Source organism: Chiloscyllium punctatum, chromosome 10 (assembly GCF_047496795.1).
Source record: "Chiloscyllium punctatum isolate Juve2018m chromosome 10, sChiPun1.3, whole genome shotgun sequence".
NCBI lineage: Eukaryota > Metazoa > Chordata > Chondrichthyes > Orectolobiformes > Hemiscylliidae > Chiloscyllium > Chiloscyllium punctatum.
In genome coordinates, this window is record NC_092748.1 from 31,463,470 (window position 1) to 31,483,787 (window position 20,318).

General features: G+C 49.5%; 1 protein-coding gene across 7 annotated transcripts in view; it reads right to left on the minus strand.

Moving 5' to 3' along the window:
• unc80 (unc-80 homolog (C. elegans)) overlaps positions 1-20,318 on the minus strand; it is a 277,657-nt gene that overhangs the window by 138,957 nt on the left and 118,382 nt on the right. For all 7 annotated transcript variants that reach the window (XM_072578775.1, XM_072578771.1, XM_072578772.1 and 4 more), the window contains 3 exons: positions 12,293-12,399; positions 9,989-10,136; positions 1,197-1,369 (listed from right to left, as the gene is read on the minus strand). In XM_072578775.1, coding sequence (XP_072434876.1) covers positions 1,197-1,369; positions 9,989-10,136; positions 12,293-12,399 — 428 coding nt within the window. The remainder of the gene's footprint in view (positions 1-1,196; positions 1,370-9,988; positions 10,137-12,292; positions 12,400-20,318) is intronic.

Genomic DNA, 20,318 nt, shown 5'->3' on the forward strand with positions numbered 1-20,318 from the left:
ATTTGTAAATGTGTGGACTTCTGAGTGTTTTGATGAAGGATAGAGAATTTTTAAGAGTCACATTGTGTTTCCTGTATTCCCTGAAGAAGTCATTTCAAATAAAAAATTGGGGAAAAATTAGATCAGTGCCGAGATAACTAGTGGAATGGCTACATCAGATGTAAATCTAAGATCTAAAGTGGTGATCTCATTGACCTATATTGAATTTCATCTGTCACCATTTTAGTCATTGATTTAATTCATCAATGTTCCTTTGTGATGTTCTGCACCAATCCACAGAGCTCACAGTGTCATTTAAATTGGTATTAACAGGAGGCTTAGATGTCAATCTCTCTGGTCTTTCATCCAAATGATGTAAAAATACATTAAAAATTTAGTGGCATACAGGTGCTTAAAGGACACATCCTCCTGAAAACTTGAGCATATGGCCATTGGCTCTGTTTCCTACACTCAAATGAGTTCCTGAAGTCAACAGGTTACCTCCAGTGGCATGACAAACACTTTTGTTAAGATTCATACGTGAAATCTTTGTGCATACCTTTTGTGTGCCCATAAAGATAAGTTGCATAAACACCTCCCTTCTCTCCTACATTAGTTACCACCTAAAATTTAATTAAATTAGATTTGGTAACCTTTACAAATCCATGCGGAATTGGAAAGATCACATTCTACAAACAAACATGTCAATTTGGTCAAAATAGTCTCCTGGACTAATTTTAATTGGAGCAGACTTTCCCCTAACTTTGTTTCCCTGACTGTCTCCCCAAGGGGATGGTAAGACTGATGGTGAGCAGGTGGACATGTATGCTGGCCAGAATGGATAATCTAATCATGAAACTCCATGCACTGTCATTCTGTAGGGCAGGCTTGTTCATCCCCCTGGTCTTTTATTGTTTGTAAGAACTCTATGGCTCACAAGATTTAATGAGATTATAAAGTGAAATTATAAAACCAAAATACACTCACAATTATGATTTTTTAAACAGTTAACAAAGTTGTATAGAAACTACAGGACATAAAGATCATTTGACTGAGCAGATCCACATTGGTGTTTATGCTTTGCGCAAGCCTTGTCTTGCCTTACCAGTGTATCCTTTAATTCCTTTCTTCCTCATATATTTATTTAACTAATAATCTGCATTACCAGATTGCTTAACACAGAAACTGATAAACAAATTACAAAGCTTTTCATTTACCAGGTCAAGAGCTGCAGCAAGGATGGAAGCATCAGGAATTGTGCCAGGTTCACAGCAGTTTAAAAGGAACTGGAACCGTTTCATGCCCTGTCTAATCGCTCCAAGATTCACAATGTTTTTGTTTTTACTTCCTTCTTGACTGGCTGCAAGGTGTTCTTCAAAGCTACGACAGCCTGCAAAAGTATAAAATAAAGCTCAAAGTTTGTGAGAAGATTTGTAGCTCGGGTGCTCGTTGTTGTGGTTCTGTTGGCCGAGCTGGGAATTTGTGTTGCAGATGTTTCGTCCCCTGTCTAGGTGACATCCTCAGTACTTGGGAGCCTCCTGTGAAGCGCTTCTGTGCTGTTTCCTCCGGCATTTGTAGCAGTTTGAATCTGCCGCTTCCGGTTGTCAGTTCCAGCTGTGGTCGCTATATTGGGTCCAGGTCGATGTGCTTATTGATTGAATCTGTGGATGAATGCCATGCCTCTAGGAATTCCCTGGTTGTTCTCTGTTTGGCTTGTCCTATAATAGTAGTGTTCTTCCAGTCGAATTCATGTTGCTTGTCATCTGCGTGTGTGGCTACTAAGGATAGCTGGTCGTGTCGTTTCGTGGCTAGTTGGTGTTCATGGATGCGGACCATTAGCTGTCTTCCTGTTTGTCCAATGTAGTGTTTTGTGCAGTCCTTGCATGGGATTTTGTACACTACATTGGTTTTGCTCATGCTGGGTATTGGGTCCTTCGTTCTGGTGAGTTGTTGTCTGAGAGTGGCTGTTGGTTTGTGTGCTGTTATGAGTCCTAGTGGTCGCAATAGTCTGGCTGTCAGTTCGGAAATGCTCTTGATGTATGGTAGTATGGATGTATGGACAAGCCAAACAGAAAACAGCCAGGGAATTCCTAGAGGCATGGCACTCATCCACAGATTCAATCAATAAGCACATCGTCCTGGACCCAATATACCAAACACTGCAACAGACAGCTGGAACTGACAAACGGAAGCAGCAGATTCAAACCACTATAAATGCCAGAGGAAACATCACAGAAAGTGCTTCACAGGAGGCTCCCAAGCACTGAGGATGTCACCTAGACAGGGGACGAAATGTCTAAAATAAAGCATCAAATTTCATAATTAAAACACAAATATATATTTATGTACAGTGGTAAAGCTTAGAACAAAAGTTAAATTTAAAGTTAAGTGCTAATATGGAAACTTGGCAACTCTTAATGTGGAGGTGCCGGTGTTGGATTGGGGTGGACAAAGGCAGAAGTCACATGATACCAGGTTATAGTCCAACAGGTTTATTTGAAATCACGAGCTTTTAGAACGCTGACCCTTCATCAGGTGACTCTAGGTGAAGTGGAGGGAAGAACACAGCCACAGAATTATAGGTGTAGAGATCATTGCAAGATTATTCCTGGTAATTAGGAGTTTCAAAAGATAGTACAACTGGTGCGAGTAGAATGTCGACAGGCTGAATAACAGGCCTTTGCAGGTGATCAAAACTGCCAGACGGTATCAGTAAAGTGTCAACAGCTGAATAGCAAGTGAAGAGATGATCTATCATTCAATTAATTAAGGCAGAGAGATAATTACAAAAAAATCAAAAATAAGATGGTGCTGGAGATAAACCAAATGGTTGAAATAACATGATGGGTATAAGAGTTGCATGACAAGGGTCTAAATGAGTAACACGTAATCCAAAACTGTACAAACTAATTAAGGTAGAGAGATCATAACACATTTATCAAGATGATGGTGTCAAAATAGGACATTATGGAAGATGTTACAAACACAGAACACTATGGTCGGGTTACATGTAGCACGACATGAAACCAAGATCACAGTTCAGGTTGTCTTCATGGGTACGGAACTTGGCTATCAGTTTCTGCTCAGCGATTAAGCGTTGTATATCTTGAAGGCCGCCCTGTAGGATGCTTACCTGAAGATCAGAGGCTGAATGTCCTTGACCACTGAAGCCCTCCCTGACTGGCAGGGAATACACCTGCCTGGCAATTGCTGTGCAGTCTTCATTTATCCGTTGCCTTAGAGTATGCATGATATACCATGCCTTGGGATACCCTTGCCTGCAGCGTAAGAGGTAGACAATATTGGCCGAGTCACGAATACCTACCGTGTACGTGGTTGGTGGTGTTCCCCCCATGTGATGGTAGTATCCAATCGCAAGGCAGGAACATTCCCTCCCAGTCAGGGAACACTTCAGTGATCAAGGATATTCAATCTCCGATCCTCAAGTAAACGTCCTCTAAGTCGGCCTTTGAGATACACAACAATGCAGAATAATCGAGCAGAAACTGATAGCCAAGTTCCGTATTCATGAAGACAGCCTCAACCGTGATCTTGGGTTCATGTCGTGCTACATGTAAACCCATCACACTGTTCTGCATCTGTAAAATCTTCCTTACTGTCTTGTTTTGACATCATCACCTGGATAACTTGTTACAATCTCTGTACCTTCATTAGTTTGTACAGTTTGGATTACCTGTTACTTTGGTTAGCCCTTGTCAAGCAACTCTTCTACCTATCATGTTATTTCAGACATTTGGTTTGTCTCCATCAACATCTTAGTTTTGATTTTTTGTAATTATCTCTCCGTCTTAATTAATTGGATTATAGGTCAGCCCTTCACTTGTTATTTAGCTGTTGACATATTACTCACACCAGCTGACAGTTTTGATCACCTGCAAAGCCTTGTTATTCAGCAATTGACATCCCACTCACACCATTTGTGCTAGCTTTTGACAATCTTAATAACCTAGAATTGTCTTGCAATGATCTCTCTCTTATAAATTCTGTGCCTGTGCTCTTCCCTCCACTTTACCTGACAAAGGAGCAGCACTCCAAAAGCTTGTGATTTCAAATAAACCTGTTAGACTGTGACCTGGGGTCATGTGACTTCTGACTTTGATGATTCTTAGACCAATAACAGACACAGGACTATAAAAAGAGGAACCTTGATTATCTGAAGGACACAGGCAGGAAGCATTTTTTTTTGGTTATTCGAAAGCTGGATAAATTGAAGTTCCTCTGTACTTTGCTTTCTGCCATGAGTAGTAATTTGACAAATTTTTTTGACTCATCATAGCATCTAATTTTGATCAATCAACCTACAATGGAACCAGTAGCATCAGGGGATGTGATGATAGCATGTGACGATAGCATGTGGGCAGCACAGTGGCACAGTGGTTAGCACTGCTGCCTCACAGCGCCAGAGGCCAAGGTTCAATTCCCGCCTCAGACGACTGACTGTGTGGAGTTTGCACGTTCTCCCCGTGTCTGCGAGGGTTTCCTCCAGGTACTGCGGTTTCCTCCCATAGTCCAAAGATGTGCAGGTCAGGTGAATTGGCCATGCTAAATTGCCCGTAGTGTTAGGTAAGGGGTAAATGTAGGGGTATGGGTGGGTTACGCTTCGGCAGGTCGGTGTGGACTCGTTGGACCGAAGGGCCTGTTTCCACACTGTAATGTAATCTAAATCTAGATACTATGACTTTAAGAGGTGCATTTTGTTATTTTTTTGTGAAGGGAGGTTGAGATAGAAGTGACGAGTGGGCTGTTCCAGGCCAAAAAACGTAAGCATCTTGTGAGGCCTTGGTGTTTAAAAACAAAAGTTGGAACAATAGAAATAGCATGAAAGGGTGAGGTCAAACTCTCACAGAACCAGGATTTTAATTTAACTTTCAGTAGCTGTTGAGGATTTGGAAGCTGCTTTATATCTCGCCCTGCTACAGCAAAACGCCTGTGGTCTCTCTTTCTCACAGGGTGTTCTCTTGATATATATTCCTCCTGGACTGGAGAATTGCAAGTGAGACAATCTATTTTTCTGATTTTGTCATTGACAAGGGTGTGCTTATGGGATATTACTATATTGGAACAGTTGCTAGTTAACTAATCTATTATTCTGTTAATTTTTCAAAAACAGTTTAAGTTAGACCAATTCTACTTTCTTTTGTTTGTATTTTCAGAATCAATAAGCCTGGCAGTTCGACCAATCAAGTTCTATTGGAACGCAACACCTTACACTTCCCTTTAGAAATATAAGAAACAGTTGGGGTCTAGGTTATCTTCTTAATATATGTTTGAGGTAGTTTGGTCTGGTGCTTAACAAGCATGACAATTTGGCTTTGAGGTAATGATCAGTTAAGATCTGAACGACAGGTCAGGATTGAGGGGCAGAATGGCAGATTCCCTTCTCCTATGTTCCTATCACAGTAGCAATGAGTGCTGGGTAATCACACATCATAATCCTTCTGCCCATTTTTGGAGCCTGTGCAATTATGTTGTCTTTAATTCTTCTGTGAACTTGAACATTTCCTGTGGATTCTAGAAGGAAGGTTATTCAGTGTTTGTTGATAACCAATGTCTTCCCACATCTACTGGGCCTTTCCTCATCTGTTATAAAAATCTGTTCAAAAACAAGGCATTGGTGAGACCATACCTGGAGTATTGTGCACAGTTTTGGTCCCCTTATTTGAGGAAAGATATAGCGGCATTGGAGGTAGTTCAGAGGAGGTTCGCTAGATTGATCCCTGAGATGAGAGGCTTTTTGTATGAAGGGAGATTGAACAGTTTAGACCTTTACTCTCTGGCATTTAGAAGAATGGGGAGCGATCCAATTGAGGTATTAAAGATGATAAAAGGTGTGGATAAAATAGTATGGAGTGGGTGCTAGGATGAGAGGTCATAGTCTTGGGATAAGGGGCAGCAAATTTAAAACAGAGTTTGGGAGAAACTATTTCTTCCAAAGGGTTGTGAATCTGTGGAATTTACTACTCCAAAGTGCAGTTGATGCTGGGACAGTGAGTAAATTTAAGGAGGCGATAGATCAATTTTTAATTGGTAATGGGTTGAAGTGTTATGGAGAGAAGGCAGGAAAATGAGGGCGAGGAGCATATCAACCACAATTGAATGGCAGAGCAGACTCGATAGGCTGAATGGCCTACTTCCACTCCTATATGTTATGAACTTACGAACATTGGCTAACATTTTAGTCAGCCATGTCCAGGTGTAGCTGTATGACACAAGACCATGAATAGCATTCTCAATGATAGAACTATTAAAGACATTTTCTCCAATGAAGTTAGAATCATGCTTTCAAACAACGTTAGTAAGTAAAACCTAATGAGGAATAGATTTACTTCTAATTAACAATTTTAATATAATTTATTATGGATTAATTAATATTCATTAATTTATAATTTCCAAGTTTTGTACACTCATTGGAACTTATTTTTACATTTAGAACCAAGTCAATATTTCTATCCATACAAAAACACTCTTCCTAAAGACTTTCCCTTAACTGCTTCCCCTAAACATTAAGAATGTGCTCCTGGTCCTTGTGATAGCGGCTGATGTGAAAACAAGATAAACAGAGCATACAGACTTGCACTGAACCTCAGTGAGGAAAGGTTTTGGAAACAAAATCTGAGGGATAGGATACATCTTCACTTAGAAGGACACAGTTTAATCAGAGTTGAAACGTGTGGTGTTGTAAAAGCCTAGCAGGTCAGGCAGCATCCGAGGAGTAGGAGAATTGACATTTCAAGCATAAGACCTTCATCAGAACATTCCTGATGAAGGTCTTATGCTCAAAACATCAATTCTCCTGCGCTTGGATGCTGCCTGACCTGCTGTGCTTTTCCAGTGCCACACTTTTTGACTCGGATTCTCCAGCATCTGCAATCCTCACTTTCTCACAGTTTAATCAGAGATAATTATTTGTTCAGGGAAAGTTGTGGCTGACTAAAATGGTTAAACCTTTTCAGGAGGTGACAATGAAGGCAATACACTTGATATAGTCGATATGGTTTTGGAAAGGCTTTTGATAAAGCCCATGGGGCAGTGTAGGCACATGTAAAACACCATGGGATCCAAGAAAAGGGGACAAGTTGAATTCAGAATTAGCTGAGGCGGAGGAAACAAATTTTAATGGTCAAAGGGTGCTTTAGTGACTGGAATCGGGGTTCAGCTAGGTTCAGAATTGGGTACATTGCTTTTTGTGGTACATATCAATGATTTCGACTTGAATCTAAATGGTATGATAAAAAGGTTGGTTGAGAATTGGGGTGGCGCAGTGGTTAGCACTGCTGCCTCACAGCACCAGGGACTCGGGCGTGATTCCCACCTCAGGCGACTATCTGTGTGGAGTTTGCACATTCTCCCCGTGTTTGCATGGGTTTTTTTGGGTGCTCCAGTTTCCTCCCTTACCAAAGATGCGCAGGTTACGTGGACTGGCCATGCTAAAATGCCCATAGTGTCCAGGGATGCACAGGCTGACCAGATTAGCCATATGGAGGTATGGGGATAGGGTGGAACGCTCTTTGGAGGGTCGGTGTTGACTGGATGGGCCAAATAGGCTGCTTCCACACTGTAGGGATTCTATGAGAATTATGTGGATGATAATGAAGGAGGAAACCATACTCTACAGGAGGTTATCAATGGACAAGTAAGCTATGGGAAACAATGGCAAATGGATTTCTGTCTAGACAAATGTGAGGTAATGCACCCAGGGAAGGCTGACAAAGAAAACAAAATGTATGATAAGTGATGGAATACTGAGAATTGTTGAGGAACAGAGAAGCATTGGGGTTGAAACCCATTAATCCCTGATGGGGATTGGATAGCCTGTCCTTATTAACTGAGGTGAGAAATATAAGAGTGGGACGATATTCTGGAACTATATAAAACAAGCATTAGGTTATGTCTGGAGCAGCACTTACAGTCAATGCATTGTGGAAAGATATGATTGCAGTCAAGAGGGTACAGTCGAAATTGGCGAAGATATTATCTAGTCTGAATAATTTTAACTAATAGGAAAGATTTGATACTTAGGGCTGCTTTCTAACTAGTATAAATAAGATTATGAAAGTTGTAGAGAGAGTGAATTGGAAGATCCTAGTCCTAGATTGAAGGGTCTCCTTGTGTGCCTTACATTTTTATGATTTATATGATGAATTAGTAACAGGCAATGCGTGCTAGTATCACTGTCAATGAATGAAAGCAAAGGCTTCAATGTAAAGGAGCAGTTGTTACAATATTGACTCCTGATAAACCTTATTTTATATTTTCACCCAGTCTGAAAAACAACCACTTGCTGTTACTATCTACCTTCTGTTCCTTAGCTCACCTTTAATCCATGGTGTCACTGTAATCTCATGGTTTTCATCTTACAAACACATCTTTATTACGGTACTTCATCTAAAGCCAGTTGAAAGTCTGTGTACACATGAACTGCATTATACACATTGACTCTTTCTGTCTTTTTTGCAGGCTACTCAAGTACAATTTGCCAGAAAGTACATTCAGAAACACCAAATGATTTTTATCAAGGTTTTCTCACCACCAACATTTGCAAACTTCCATTGGTCTATTATCACCTCCATATCCAAGGAGGATTAGAATATGGTGGCCAGAGGCTCTGCAACCCTCAATAACTTATGATTTGGAGATGCCGGTGTTGGACCACCTGATGAAGGAGCAGCGCTCCGAAAACTAGTGTGCTTCCAATTAAACCTGTTGGACTATAACCTGGTGTTGTGTGATTTTTAACTCAATAACCTAGGATGCATCCCATCTGCACTGAATGTTTCTACTTTGTGGATTACCAACCTCGTCGACACAAATAATATGCATAAACCTCACTGGGAATGACATTGAAATGGGGAAAGGAACTCCATTTGAAGTGAACTTGGTCTGTTTAATATTTACTGGAATTTCATGTTGGTATGAAAAGGCTGATATGAAAACACTCTTGGCCTGCACAAATCAGCATTCTGACTTGCCACTGGAAGAAGTGGAATAAAGTAATATGTTACATTTCGAGCATGTAACAGGTTGGAGAGAACTGTTAGTTATTGTGGCAGAATGGCCAAGATAAAATCATTACACATCGTGCACAATAAGTTACCTAACCTAAACCATGGTTATACTTCATGTATCATTCAAAAGTAATAACAAAAACCTACAACAGCAAAAGGGTTAAAGATTGGACTATACGATCTGAGCTTTCTGTTTGAAAAATCAATTTGTTACCCTGTTATTAAACCCACTCTCAACTCCCACGTCCCAGCTGCAATTTGTGAGAATGCCAAAGAAATGGCAACTGACTCATAACCTTATGTATCATGCTGCTTATGCTGGTGATTTTCTCCTACTCAGTTCATATATATTTTTAGATGGTTTACTTTCCAAGCAAATACAATAAGCTTCCCTATGAAGGTAACTTTGAAGATGACATGCCAGTCACTACTATGACTGACGAGTGCTAAGAAGAAAAAGGAAAGCATGAAGCAAAACACATCTTAATTATGGTGTTAATGTTAATAACACTGGGTTGAAAATTAGTTATCTGATTTTTTTTTGCCCATTTGCACTTATTGCCCATCGAGCCAGTTAACAATCAACCACATTTGCTGTGGGCCTGGAGTCACATGCAGGCCCGACCAGGAAGTTTCATTCCCCAAATGACATCAGTGAACCAGATAGTTTCTTTCCTGATGATTGGCAATGGGTTCATGGTCTTCATTAAACTCTTATTTCCAGATATTTATTGAATTCAAATTCTACCATCTGCCATAGTGAGATTCAAACCCGGGTCCCCAGAGTGTTATCTAAGCATCTGGGTGAATAGTTCAGTGATAATTCCACTAGGCTATCACCTCCCCAGTGACAATGAGTTGTAACCAAGGAGGAAGAGATAAAGATCCCTAAATTGTGAAAAAAATACCGCCAATATAACCAAAAACTGAATTACACAAACAAGGTCAAACACAATTTTGGGATCAGGTGCTATGGTAAATACCATCTTTTTCTTCTGCGTGATGAAGCTTAGATGGATTCCTTCGCCCAGAGCGCCATTTACCAAGACGCTTGAAGAAGTTCTCCTCTTCATCTCGTCCATCCTCCAAGCCCTCAGCTTCTGAGAGCTTAACTGCACTGTTAAACTTAACCTGGGGACAGTTACATTATAAAGCAATTAGTACATATTTGTTTTCTTAGTAAACCAACAGGAGTCAATTTTTAACATCTATAACAGAAAGACATCCATAATTCTGTTTGCTCACAGGATTTTACCCTCCATCAGATAAATACATGCGAGTCCCATCCTCATGACATCTACAGAAACAAGTTATATTTTGGAATGGCATATGAAAGAGACAAATATTTAAAGCAAGATACATTGAAATAACTTACATTTATCTAGCATCTCGAAGCCTTAGGACGCTATTAAGCATTTCAGATCCAATTAAGTATTCTTGGAATATCATCAATTGTTGCAGCATAGAAAAGTGTTTACACATGGCAAGGCACTAAAATGAGCAATGCTACCATGATTGGATACTCTATTCTTTGAGAGAGAAATAGTGGAACAATTCTCCTGGTCTTTTCCAAAAAGCATTTTTACATCCACCCAAGAGAGAAAACAAGGGGTCAGTTTAGCAACTCTTCTGCATAAACATTCTTCTGACAATGCAGTACTCCCTCTGTACTCTTTAGATTATATGTTGAAATCTCTGAAATGGAAATTGAATCAGATTGTTCTGATTTAGAGACCAAAGCGATGCCAGAGACAAAGCTAATACCTGATATTGAAATAAAAGGGTCATTAATTCTAATAAACGTAATAATGGAACAGAAATGTGAGTGGCAAGACTTCTGCTCAACATTTCTGCACGTGCATTTTTAGCGCAACTTCCAATTCTGCCAATTTACATATTTAGAGACTTCCTAGTCATAATCTGGGTGGGGTTTAGGATTTGACATTGCAGTTATTTAAAGGTCTGCATTGTGTTTTGAAGTAGGGATGAACCCAGAGTCTATCCTTGTACCTTGTTCTCTGATTCAGCAACCCTCATTGCAATTCTGCTCCAGAGAGAAGTGTTTGTCCAGATCTTTGGCTAAGTGAAAGCTTCAATGCTGCAAACCAACCATCTTGAATTAGTTCCTTCAACCATATCCAGAGTCCAGAGTGCATTTCTTGTAGATGTTGGCAGATAGCCAAAGCAGGAATCTGTGATAATCTGTTCCTCTCCAAAGCCCAAACATTCGACATCAAGTATAGAATACATATTACTGAGTGGTTGGACTGACTTAGCACAAGCCAAACATCGACCTTCCTAACCAGTGTGTCTCAGCATTCAGTGTATTTACGTTGGAACCAAAAAGCTAGTTAAACTCAAACCATTTTAATTTACATTCAAAATGAACAAAGGGGATACAAGTTTAAACTAATTGTTTTAGTTTTATTTAATAGCTTTCTGTGGTGACATGGCAAATTTGAGAAAGATGTCACACATAACCAAGGTAATCATACTCCATGTACAGAATATACAGTGGAGCATTTGGTTGCATTTTGCATCTGCAATTCTTTAATTGCCAAATCTCTCACAATGCCCACTTTAGTCAACCATTACTGTTGCATTGAATAATAGCCACCATGGGCTAAGTTACAAAATTCTAGAGCGTTCAGAAACAACACAAGTTAAATGGATTCTAATCATACAGATATCTCCTCCTTTGTTGGATAACTCAATCCTGGTTCCTCCATAAGTCCTGCTATTCATATGCACAACTGACAAGCTCATAAATCACAGCAAGTGAAAAATGTTTATAACTTGAAAAGATCATGATAACTCCATTATGATAAGGCTATTCATCTGACAGAACACTATGGCATGTGTTTCAATGAATTTCAATTTATCTTAAGCTGGCAGCCCACGTTTAAAGGCAGTACCACTTAATTTAAATTTATTCATTATTTTTATAATACTGCAACAATAAACTGAGAAATATCTTTTTATATATGTATTCCAAAGCCATCAGTCAACTTGGATATTTTAACAGAAGCAAAACTGCAAGCACATTCTGCTGTTGGTTTATGATAGTATGAAATTAACTTCTAAGTAATCCATGGGAAATATTTAAGACATCAGTTGATATGAAATACAAATGTATGTTCCTGGATAAGCAATAATTGTAGAGCACATTGTTATGTGGTAAAGTACTATAGAAAGGCAAGCTCTTTATCTTCCTGACATGCATTAGAAATAAAGGTCAATTAAAACAACACTGGCTTCATTAGAAGTAAAAACAAAAGAGTCTGCACCTTTGAACTCTGCCGTATAAATGACAGTCTGTCTACAGAGCTTATGTCCAGGAGGTCTTCAACACCATCAGTTAACCCTGACAACGAAGAACGTTTCAGCCAGTTTCCTATAATGACAAATATAAAAGCAAAATACTATGCTTGCTAGAGATCTGAAATTAAAGGAGAAAACAGAAAGTGCTAGAGAAACTTAGTAGCTCTGGTAGCATCTGTGGAGAGAAAAACAGAATTAACACTTTGAGTCTGTTGCGACTCTTCTCCAGTTAGTGTTATATCCGACTCAAAATGTTAACCTTCTCTCTTTCCACAGAAGCTGTCAGACCTGTGGAGTTTCTCCAGCATTTCCTGTCATTTCATTTTTCCCAAAGGTCATTTCTAAAATTGGAGCCATTGAGTCTTTTCTCTTAACCTTACAGATCCAGTCAATATCATAAATTAGAATCCGTGACAGATGAACTCTCAAGACTATCCATTAAATTCCTGCCATTAAGTGTCCAGTTTTGTTAGCAGCTGCCAATTTTTCAGCTGGGGCAGCTGATGGTCACAAAGATTTCTCAGCAGAAGCCATCCATAGTGTTCTATGCATGCTGGAATCTGAAATGATAAAAGAAAACAAAAAGTGCCGGAGAAACTCAATAGCCAGCAAACAGTGGCCCAATGTGGGAACAGGGGCAGCGGCCTGGTGTTGGAACGGAGGCAGGGGCCCGGTGTGGGAATGAGAGCAGGGGCCCTGTGTGGGAACGGGGGCAGGGGCCCAGGTGTGGGAACGGGAGCAGGGGTCCGGTGTGGGAACGGGAGCAGGGGCCCAGGTGTGGGAATGGGGGCAGGGGCCCAGGTGTGGGAACGGGGGCAGGGGCCCAGGTGTGGGAACGGGGGCAGGGGCCCAGGTGTGGGAATGGGGGCAGGGGCCCGGTGTGGGAACAGGGACAGGGTCCCGTTGTGGGAACGGGGACAGGGCCCTAGTGTGGGAATGGGGGTAGTGGCCCTGTGTGGGAATGGGAGCAGGGGCCTAGTGTGGGGACATAGGCAGTGGACTGATGTGAGAATGGGGGCAGGGGCCCAGTGTGGGAATGGGGAGTTGGGCCTGGAATGGGAATAGGGGCAGGGGACCAGTGTGGGAACAGGGGCAGGAGACCAGTGTGGGAACAGGGCTAGTGGCCTGGTGTGGGAACAGGGGCAGGGTCCCGTTGTGGGAACGGGGACAGGGTCCCAGTGTGGGAATTGGGTTAGGGCCCCTGTGTGGGAATATGGGCAGCAGCCTAGTGTGGGAATGGGGGCAGGGGCCCAGGTATGGGAGTGGGCGACAAGTGCCACAATGTTGGAACAGGGGCAGGGGTACAGTTGGGAATGGGAGCAGGGGCCTAGTGTGGGGACACAGGCAGTGGACTGGTGTGAGAATGGCACCAGGGGCCCAGTTTGGGAATGGAGGCAGAGGCCCAGAATGGGAATAGGGGCAGGGGCCCAAGTGTGGGAACGGGGCTAGTGGCCTGGTGTGGGATCAAGGGCAGCAGCCCAGTGTGGGAACAGGGCCAGGGTCCCGTTGTGGGAACGGGGACAGGGTCCCAGTGTGGGAATGGGGGTAGTGGCCCTGTGTGGGAATGGGAGCAGGGGCCTAGTGTGGGAACACAGGCAGTGGACTGTTATGAGAATACCACCAGGGGCCCAGTGTGGGAATGGGGCCAGGGGCCTGGAATGGGAATAGGGGCAGGGTCCCAGTATTGGAACAGGGGCAGGGGCCCGGTGTGGGAATGGGAGCAGGGGCCCAGTGTGGGATCAGGGCTAGTGGCCTGGTGTGGGATCAAGGGCAGCAACCTGGTGTGGGAACAGGGGCAGGGTCCCGTTGTGGGAACGGGGACAGGGTCCCAATGTGGGAATGGGGGTAGGGGCCCTGTGTGGGAATATGGGCAGCAGCCTAGTGTGGGAATGCGGGGCGGGGAAACGGTGTGGGAATGGGGGACAAGTGCCATGGTGTTGGAACAGGGACAGGGGCCCGGTGTGGGAATGGGAGCAGGGGCCTAGTGTGGGAACACAGTCAGTGGACTGGTGTGGGAATGGGTGCAGGAGCCCATTGTGGGAATGGGGGCAGGGATCCGGTGTGGGAATAGGGGCAGGGGCCCGATGTGGGAATAGGGGCAGGGGCCCAGTGTGGGAATGGGGGGCAGGGGACCAGTGTGGGAACGGGGGGCAGGGGACCAGTGTGGGAACAGGGGGCAGGGGAACAGTGTGGGAACGGGGGGCAGGGGACCAGTGTGGGAACGGGGGCAGGGGACTAGTGTGGGAACGGGGGCAGGGGCCAGGTGCGGGAATAGGGGCAGGGGCCCCAGTGTGGGAACAGGGGCACGGTGTGGGAACAGGGGCAGGGGATCAGTGTGGGAACGGGACAGGCGCACGGTGTGGGAACAGGGCCACGGTGTGGGAACAGGGGCAGGGGCCAGGTGTGGGAACACGGGCAAGGGCCAGGTGTGGGAATGGGAGCAGGGCCATAGTGTGGGAACAGGGGCATGGTGTGGGAACAGAGGCAGGGGACTAATGTGGGAACAGGGGTAGGGGTCCAGTGTGGGAACAGGGGCATGGTATGGGAACAGGGGCAGGGGACCAGTGTGGGAACAGGGGCAGGAACCCAGTGTGGGAACGGGGACACGGTCTGGGAACAGGGGCAGGGGACCAGTGTGGGAACAGTGGCAGGGGCCCGGTGTGGGAACAGGGGCAGGAGCCCGGTGTGGGAACAGGGGCTGGGGACCAGTGTGGGAACAGGGGCAGGGGCCCGGTGTGCGAACAGGGGCAGGGGCCCGGTGTGCGAACAGGGGCAGGGGCCCGGTGTGCGAACAGGGGCAGGGGCCCGGTGTGGGAACAGGGGCAGATGCCCAGTGTGGGAACAGGGGCATGGGCCCAGTGTGGGAACAGAGGCAGAGGCCTGGTGTGGGAACAGGGATAGTGGTCCGTGTGGGAATGGGGAGAGGGACCCAGTGTGGGAACGGGGAGAGGGGACGGGGTATGATCGGGGACAGGGGCCCGGTGTGGGAACGGGGACAGCGGCCCGCTGTGGGAAAGGGGACAGCAGCCCGGTGTGGGAACAGGGACAGGGGCCCGGTGTGGGAACGGGGTCAGGGGCCCAGTGTGGGAACAGGGGCAGGGCCCCAGTGTGGGAACGGGGGAAGGGGACCAGTGTGGGAACAGGGACAGTGGTCTATGTGGGAATGGGGGCAGGGGCGCAGGTGTGGGAATGGGAGCAGGGACCTAGTGTGGTAAGACAGGCAGTGGACTGGGAATGGGGGCAGAGGCCCAGTGTGTGAATGGGGGCAGGGAACTGGTGTGTGAATAGGGCCAGGGTCCCGGTGTGGAAACGGGTGCAGGGGCCCAGTGTTGGAACAGGGGGCAGGGGCCCAGTGTAGGAATGGGGGCAGGGGCCCAGTGTTGAAACAGGGCAGGGGCCAGGTGTGGAACAGGGGCAGGGGCCCGGTGTAGGAACAGGGGCAGGAGATGAGAGTGGGAACTGGGGCAGGGGCCTGGTGTGGGAACGGGGGCAGGGGACCAGTGACAGGGGCCTGGTGTGGGAACGGGAACAGGGGCCTAGTGTGGGAACAGGGACAGTGGTCCGGTATGGGAATGGGGGCAGGGGCCTGAGGTGGAATAAGGGACAGGGGCCCAGAGTGGGAACGGGGGCAGGGGCCCAGTGTGGGAACAGGGGCAGGGGCCCGGAGTGAGACCAGAGGCACCGTGTGGGAACAGGGGCAGGGGACCATTGTGGGAACAGGGGCAGGGTCCCAGTGTGGAAACAGGGGCAGGGTCCAAGTGTGGGAATGGGGTCAGGGACCCGGCGTGGGAACGGGGAAAGGGGTCGGGTGTGGGAATGGGGATAGGGGCCAGGTGTGGGAACGGGTCAGGGCCTGGTGTGGGAACGGGGACAGGGGTCTGGTGTGGGAACGGGGACAGGGGTCTGGTGTGGGAACAGGGATGGGGGCCAGGTGTGGGAACGGAGGCAGGGGCCCGGTGTGGGAATGGGGGCAGGGGCCCGGTGTGGGGACGGGGGCAGGGGCCCGGTGTGGAAATGAGAGCTGGGGCCCAGTGTGGGAACGGGGATAGAGGCCCAGTGTGGGAACAGGGTCAGGGGCCCGGTGTGGGAACGGGGACAGGGGCCCAGTGTGGGAACGAGGCTAGTGGCCTGGTGTGGGATCAAGGGCAGCAGCCTGGTGTGGGAACAGGAGCAGGGTCCCATTGTGGGAACGAGGACAGGGTCCCAATGTGGGAATGGGGGTAGAGGCCCTGTGTGGGAATATGGGCAGCAGCCTAGTGTGGGAATGGGGGGGTGGGGAAACGGTGTGGGAATGGGGGACAAGTGCCACGGTGTTGGAACAGGGGCAGGGGCCCGGTGTGGGAATGGGAGCAGGGCCTAGTGTGGGAACACAGTCAGTGGACTGGTGTGGGAATGGGTGCAGGAGCCCAGTGTGGGAATGGGGGCAGGGATCCGGTGTGGGAATAGGGGCAGGGGCCCGATGTGGGAACAGGGGCAGGGACCCATTGTGGGATCGGGGGCAGGGGACCAGTGTGGGAACAAGGACAGGGACCTAGTGTGGGAACAGGGGCAGGGGCCCGGTGTGGGAACGGGGGCAGGGGCCTGGTGTGGGAACGGGGGCAGGGGCCCGGTGTGGGAACGGGGGCAGGGGCCCGGAGTTCAAATGGGAGCTGGGGCCCAGTGTGCGAACAGGTTCAGGGGCCTGGTGTGGGAACGGGGTCAGGGGCCCGGTGTGGAAACGGGGACAGGGGCCCAGTAAGGGAACGAGGCTAGTGGCCTGGTGTGGGAACAGGAGCAGGGTCCCATTGTGGGAACGGGGACAGGGTCCCAATGTGGGAATGGGAGTAGGGGCCCTGTGTGGGAATATGGGCAGCAGCCTAGTGTGGGAATGGGGGACAAGTGCCACGGGGGACAAAGTGCCTTTGTGGGATCGGGGGCAGGGGACCAGTGTGGGAACAAGGGCAGGGGCCCGGTGTGGGAATGAGAGCAGGGGCCTAGTGTGGGAACACAGGCAGTGGACTGGTGTGGGAATCGGTGTAGGAGCCCAGTGTGGGAATGGGGGCAGGGACCCAGGTTTGGGAACCGGGGGCAGGGGCCCGGTGTGGGAACAGGGACAGGGGCCCAGTGTGGGAACAGGGACAGGGGCCCAGTGTGGGAAAGGGGGCAGGGGCCCAGTGTGGGAATGGGGAGTGGGGCCCGGAATGGGAATAGGGGCAGGGGCCCCAGTGTAGGAATGGGGGCTGGGGTCCGGTGTAGGAACGGGGCAGGGGACCCGTTTGGGAACAGGGGCAGGGGCTCAGCGTGGGAACAGGGCTAGTGACCTGGTGTGGAATCAAGGGCAGCAGCCTGGTGTGGGAACAGGGGCAGGGTCCCGTTGTGGGAACGGGGACAGAGTCCCAGTGTGGGAATGGGGGGTAGGGGTCCTATGTGGGAATATGGGCAGCAGCCTAGTGTGGGAATGGGTGCGGGGGCCCGGTGTGGGAATGGGGGAGAAGTGCAGCGGTGTTGGAACAGGGGCAGGGGCCCAGTGTGGGAACGGGGGCAGGGGCACCAGTGCGGGAACTGGGCTAGTGGCCTCGTGTGGGATCAAGGGCAACAGCATGGTGTGGGAACAAGGGCAGGAGCCCAGTGTGGGAACGGGGACAAGGGCCCAGTGTGGGAACAGGGACAGGGGCTCAGCATGGGAATGAGGACAGGGGCTCAGTGTGGGAATGGGACAGAGGCCCAGTGTGGAAATGGGGGCAGGGGACTGGTGTGGGAACAGGGGCAGGGGCCCGGTGTGTGAACATGGACAGGGACCCATTGTGGGATCGGGGGCAGGGGACCAGTGTAGGAACAAGGGCAGGGGCCTGGTGTGGGAAAGGGGGCAGAGGACCGGTGTGGGAACAGGGGCAGCGGCCCAGTGTGGGAATGGAGGCAGCGGCCCAGTGTGGGAACGGGGGCAGGAGCTCAGTGTGGGAATGACGGCAGGGGCCCAGTGTGGGAACAGGGGCAGGAGCCAGGTGTGGGAACAGGGGCAGGGGCCTGGTGTGGGAAAGGGGGCAGGGGACCAGTGTGGGAACAGGGGCAGCGGCCCAGTGTGGGAACGGGGGCAGTGGGCCAGTGTGGGAACGGGGGCAGTGGGCCAGTGTGGGAACGGGGGCAGTGGGCCAGTGTGGGAATGGGGGCAGTGGGCCAGTGTGGGAACGGGGGCAGCGGGCCAGTGTGGGAACGGGGGCAGTGGGCCAGTGTGGGAATGGGAGCAGGGGCCTAGTGTGTGAACACAGGCAGTGGACTGGTGTGGGAATGGGGGCAGGGGCCAGGTATGGGAACAGGTGCAGGGACCAGGTGTGGGAATGGGAGCAGGGGCCTAGTGTGTGAACACAGGCAGTGGACTGGTGTGGGAATGGGGGCAGGGGCCCAGCGTGGGAATGGGGGCAGGGGCCAGATGTGAGAATAGGGGCACGGGCCCCAGTGTGGGAACAGGGGCACGGTGTGGGAACAGGGGCAGTAGACCAGTGTGGGAAAAGGGGTAGGGGTCCAGTGTGGGAACAGGGGCAGGGGACCGGCGTGGGGACAGGGGCGGGGGCCCGGCGTTGGAACAGGGGCAGCGGGCCAGGGTGGGAACAGGCGCAGCGGCCCGGTGTGGGGATGAGGACAGCGGACCAGTGTGGGAACAGGGTCAGGGGACAGGTGTGGGAACAGGGGGAGGGGCCAGGTGTGGGAACAGGGGCAGGGGACTGGTGTGGGAACAAGGGCACAGTGTGGGAACAGGGGCACGATGTGGGAACGGGGGCAGGGGCCGGTGTGGGAACGGGGGCAGGGGCCTGGTGTGGGAATGGGGGCAGGGGCCCGGTGTGGGAACGAGGGCAGGGGCCCGGTGTGGAAATGGGAGCTGGGGCCCAGTGTGCGAACAGGTTCAGGGGCCTGGTGTGGGAACGGGGTCAGGGGCCCGGTGTGGGAACGAAGGCAGGGGCCCGGTGTGGAAATGGGAGCTGGGGCCCAGTGTGCGAACAGGTTCAGGGGCCCGGTGTGGGAACGGGGTCAGGGGCCCGGTGTGGAAACGGGGACAGGGGCCCAGTATGGGAACGAGGCTAGTGGCCTGGTGTGGGAACAGGAGCAGGGTCCCATTGTGGGAACGGGCACAGGGTCCCAATGTGGGAATGGGGGTAGGGGCCCTGTGTGGGAATATGGGCAGCAGCCTAGTGTGGGAATGGGGGAGGGGCGGGGAAACGGTGTGGGAATGGGGGACAAGTGCCACGGGGGACAAAGTGCCATTGTGGGATCGGGGGCAGGGGACCAGTGTGGGAACAAGGGCAGGGGCCCGGTGTGGGAATGAGAGCGGGGCCTAGTGTGGGAACACAGGCAGTGGACTGGTGTGGGAATTGGTGTAGGAGCCCAGTGTGGGAATGGGGGCAGCGGCCCAGTGTGGGAACGGGGGCAGTGGGCCAGGTATGGGAACAGGTGCAGGGACCAGGTGTGGGAATGGGAGCAGGGGCCTAGTGTGTGAACACAGGCAGTGGACTGGTGTGGGAATGGGGGCAGGGGCCCAGCGTGGGAATGGGGGCAGGGGCCAGATGTGGGAACAGGGGCACGGTGTGGGAACAGGGGCAGTAGACCAGTGTGGGAAAAGGTGTAGGGGTCCAGTGTGGGAACAGGGGCAGGGGATCGGCGTGGGGACAGGGGCTGCGGGCCAGGGTGGGAACAGGCGCAGCGGCCCGGTGTGGGGATGAGGACAGCGGACCAGTGTGGGAACAGGGTCAGGGGACAGGTGTGGGAACAGGGGGAGGGGCCAGGTGTGGGAACGGTGACAGGGGCCCAGTATAGGAATGGGGACAGGGGCCCAGTGTAGGAATGGGGATAGGGGACCTGTCTGGGAACGGGGGCAGGGGACCAGTGTGGGAATGGGGGCAGGGGCGCCAGTGTGGGAACGGAGGGCAGGGGACCAGTGTGGGAACAGTGGCAGCAGCCGATTGTGGGAATGGCAGCAGGCGCCCTGTATGGAATGGGGGCAGGGGACTGGTGTGGGAACAG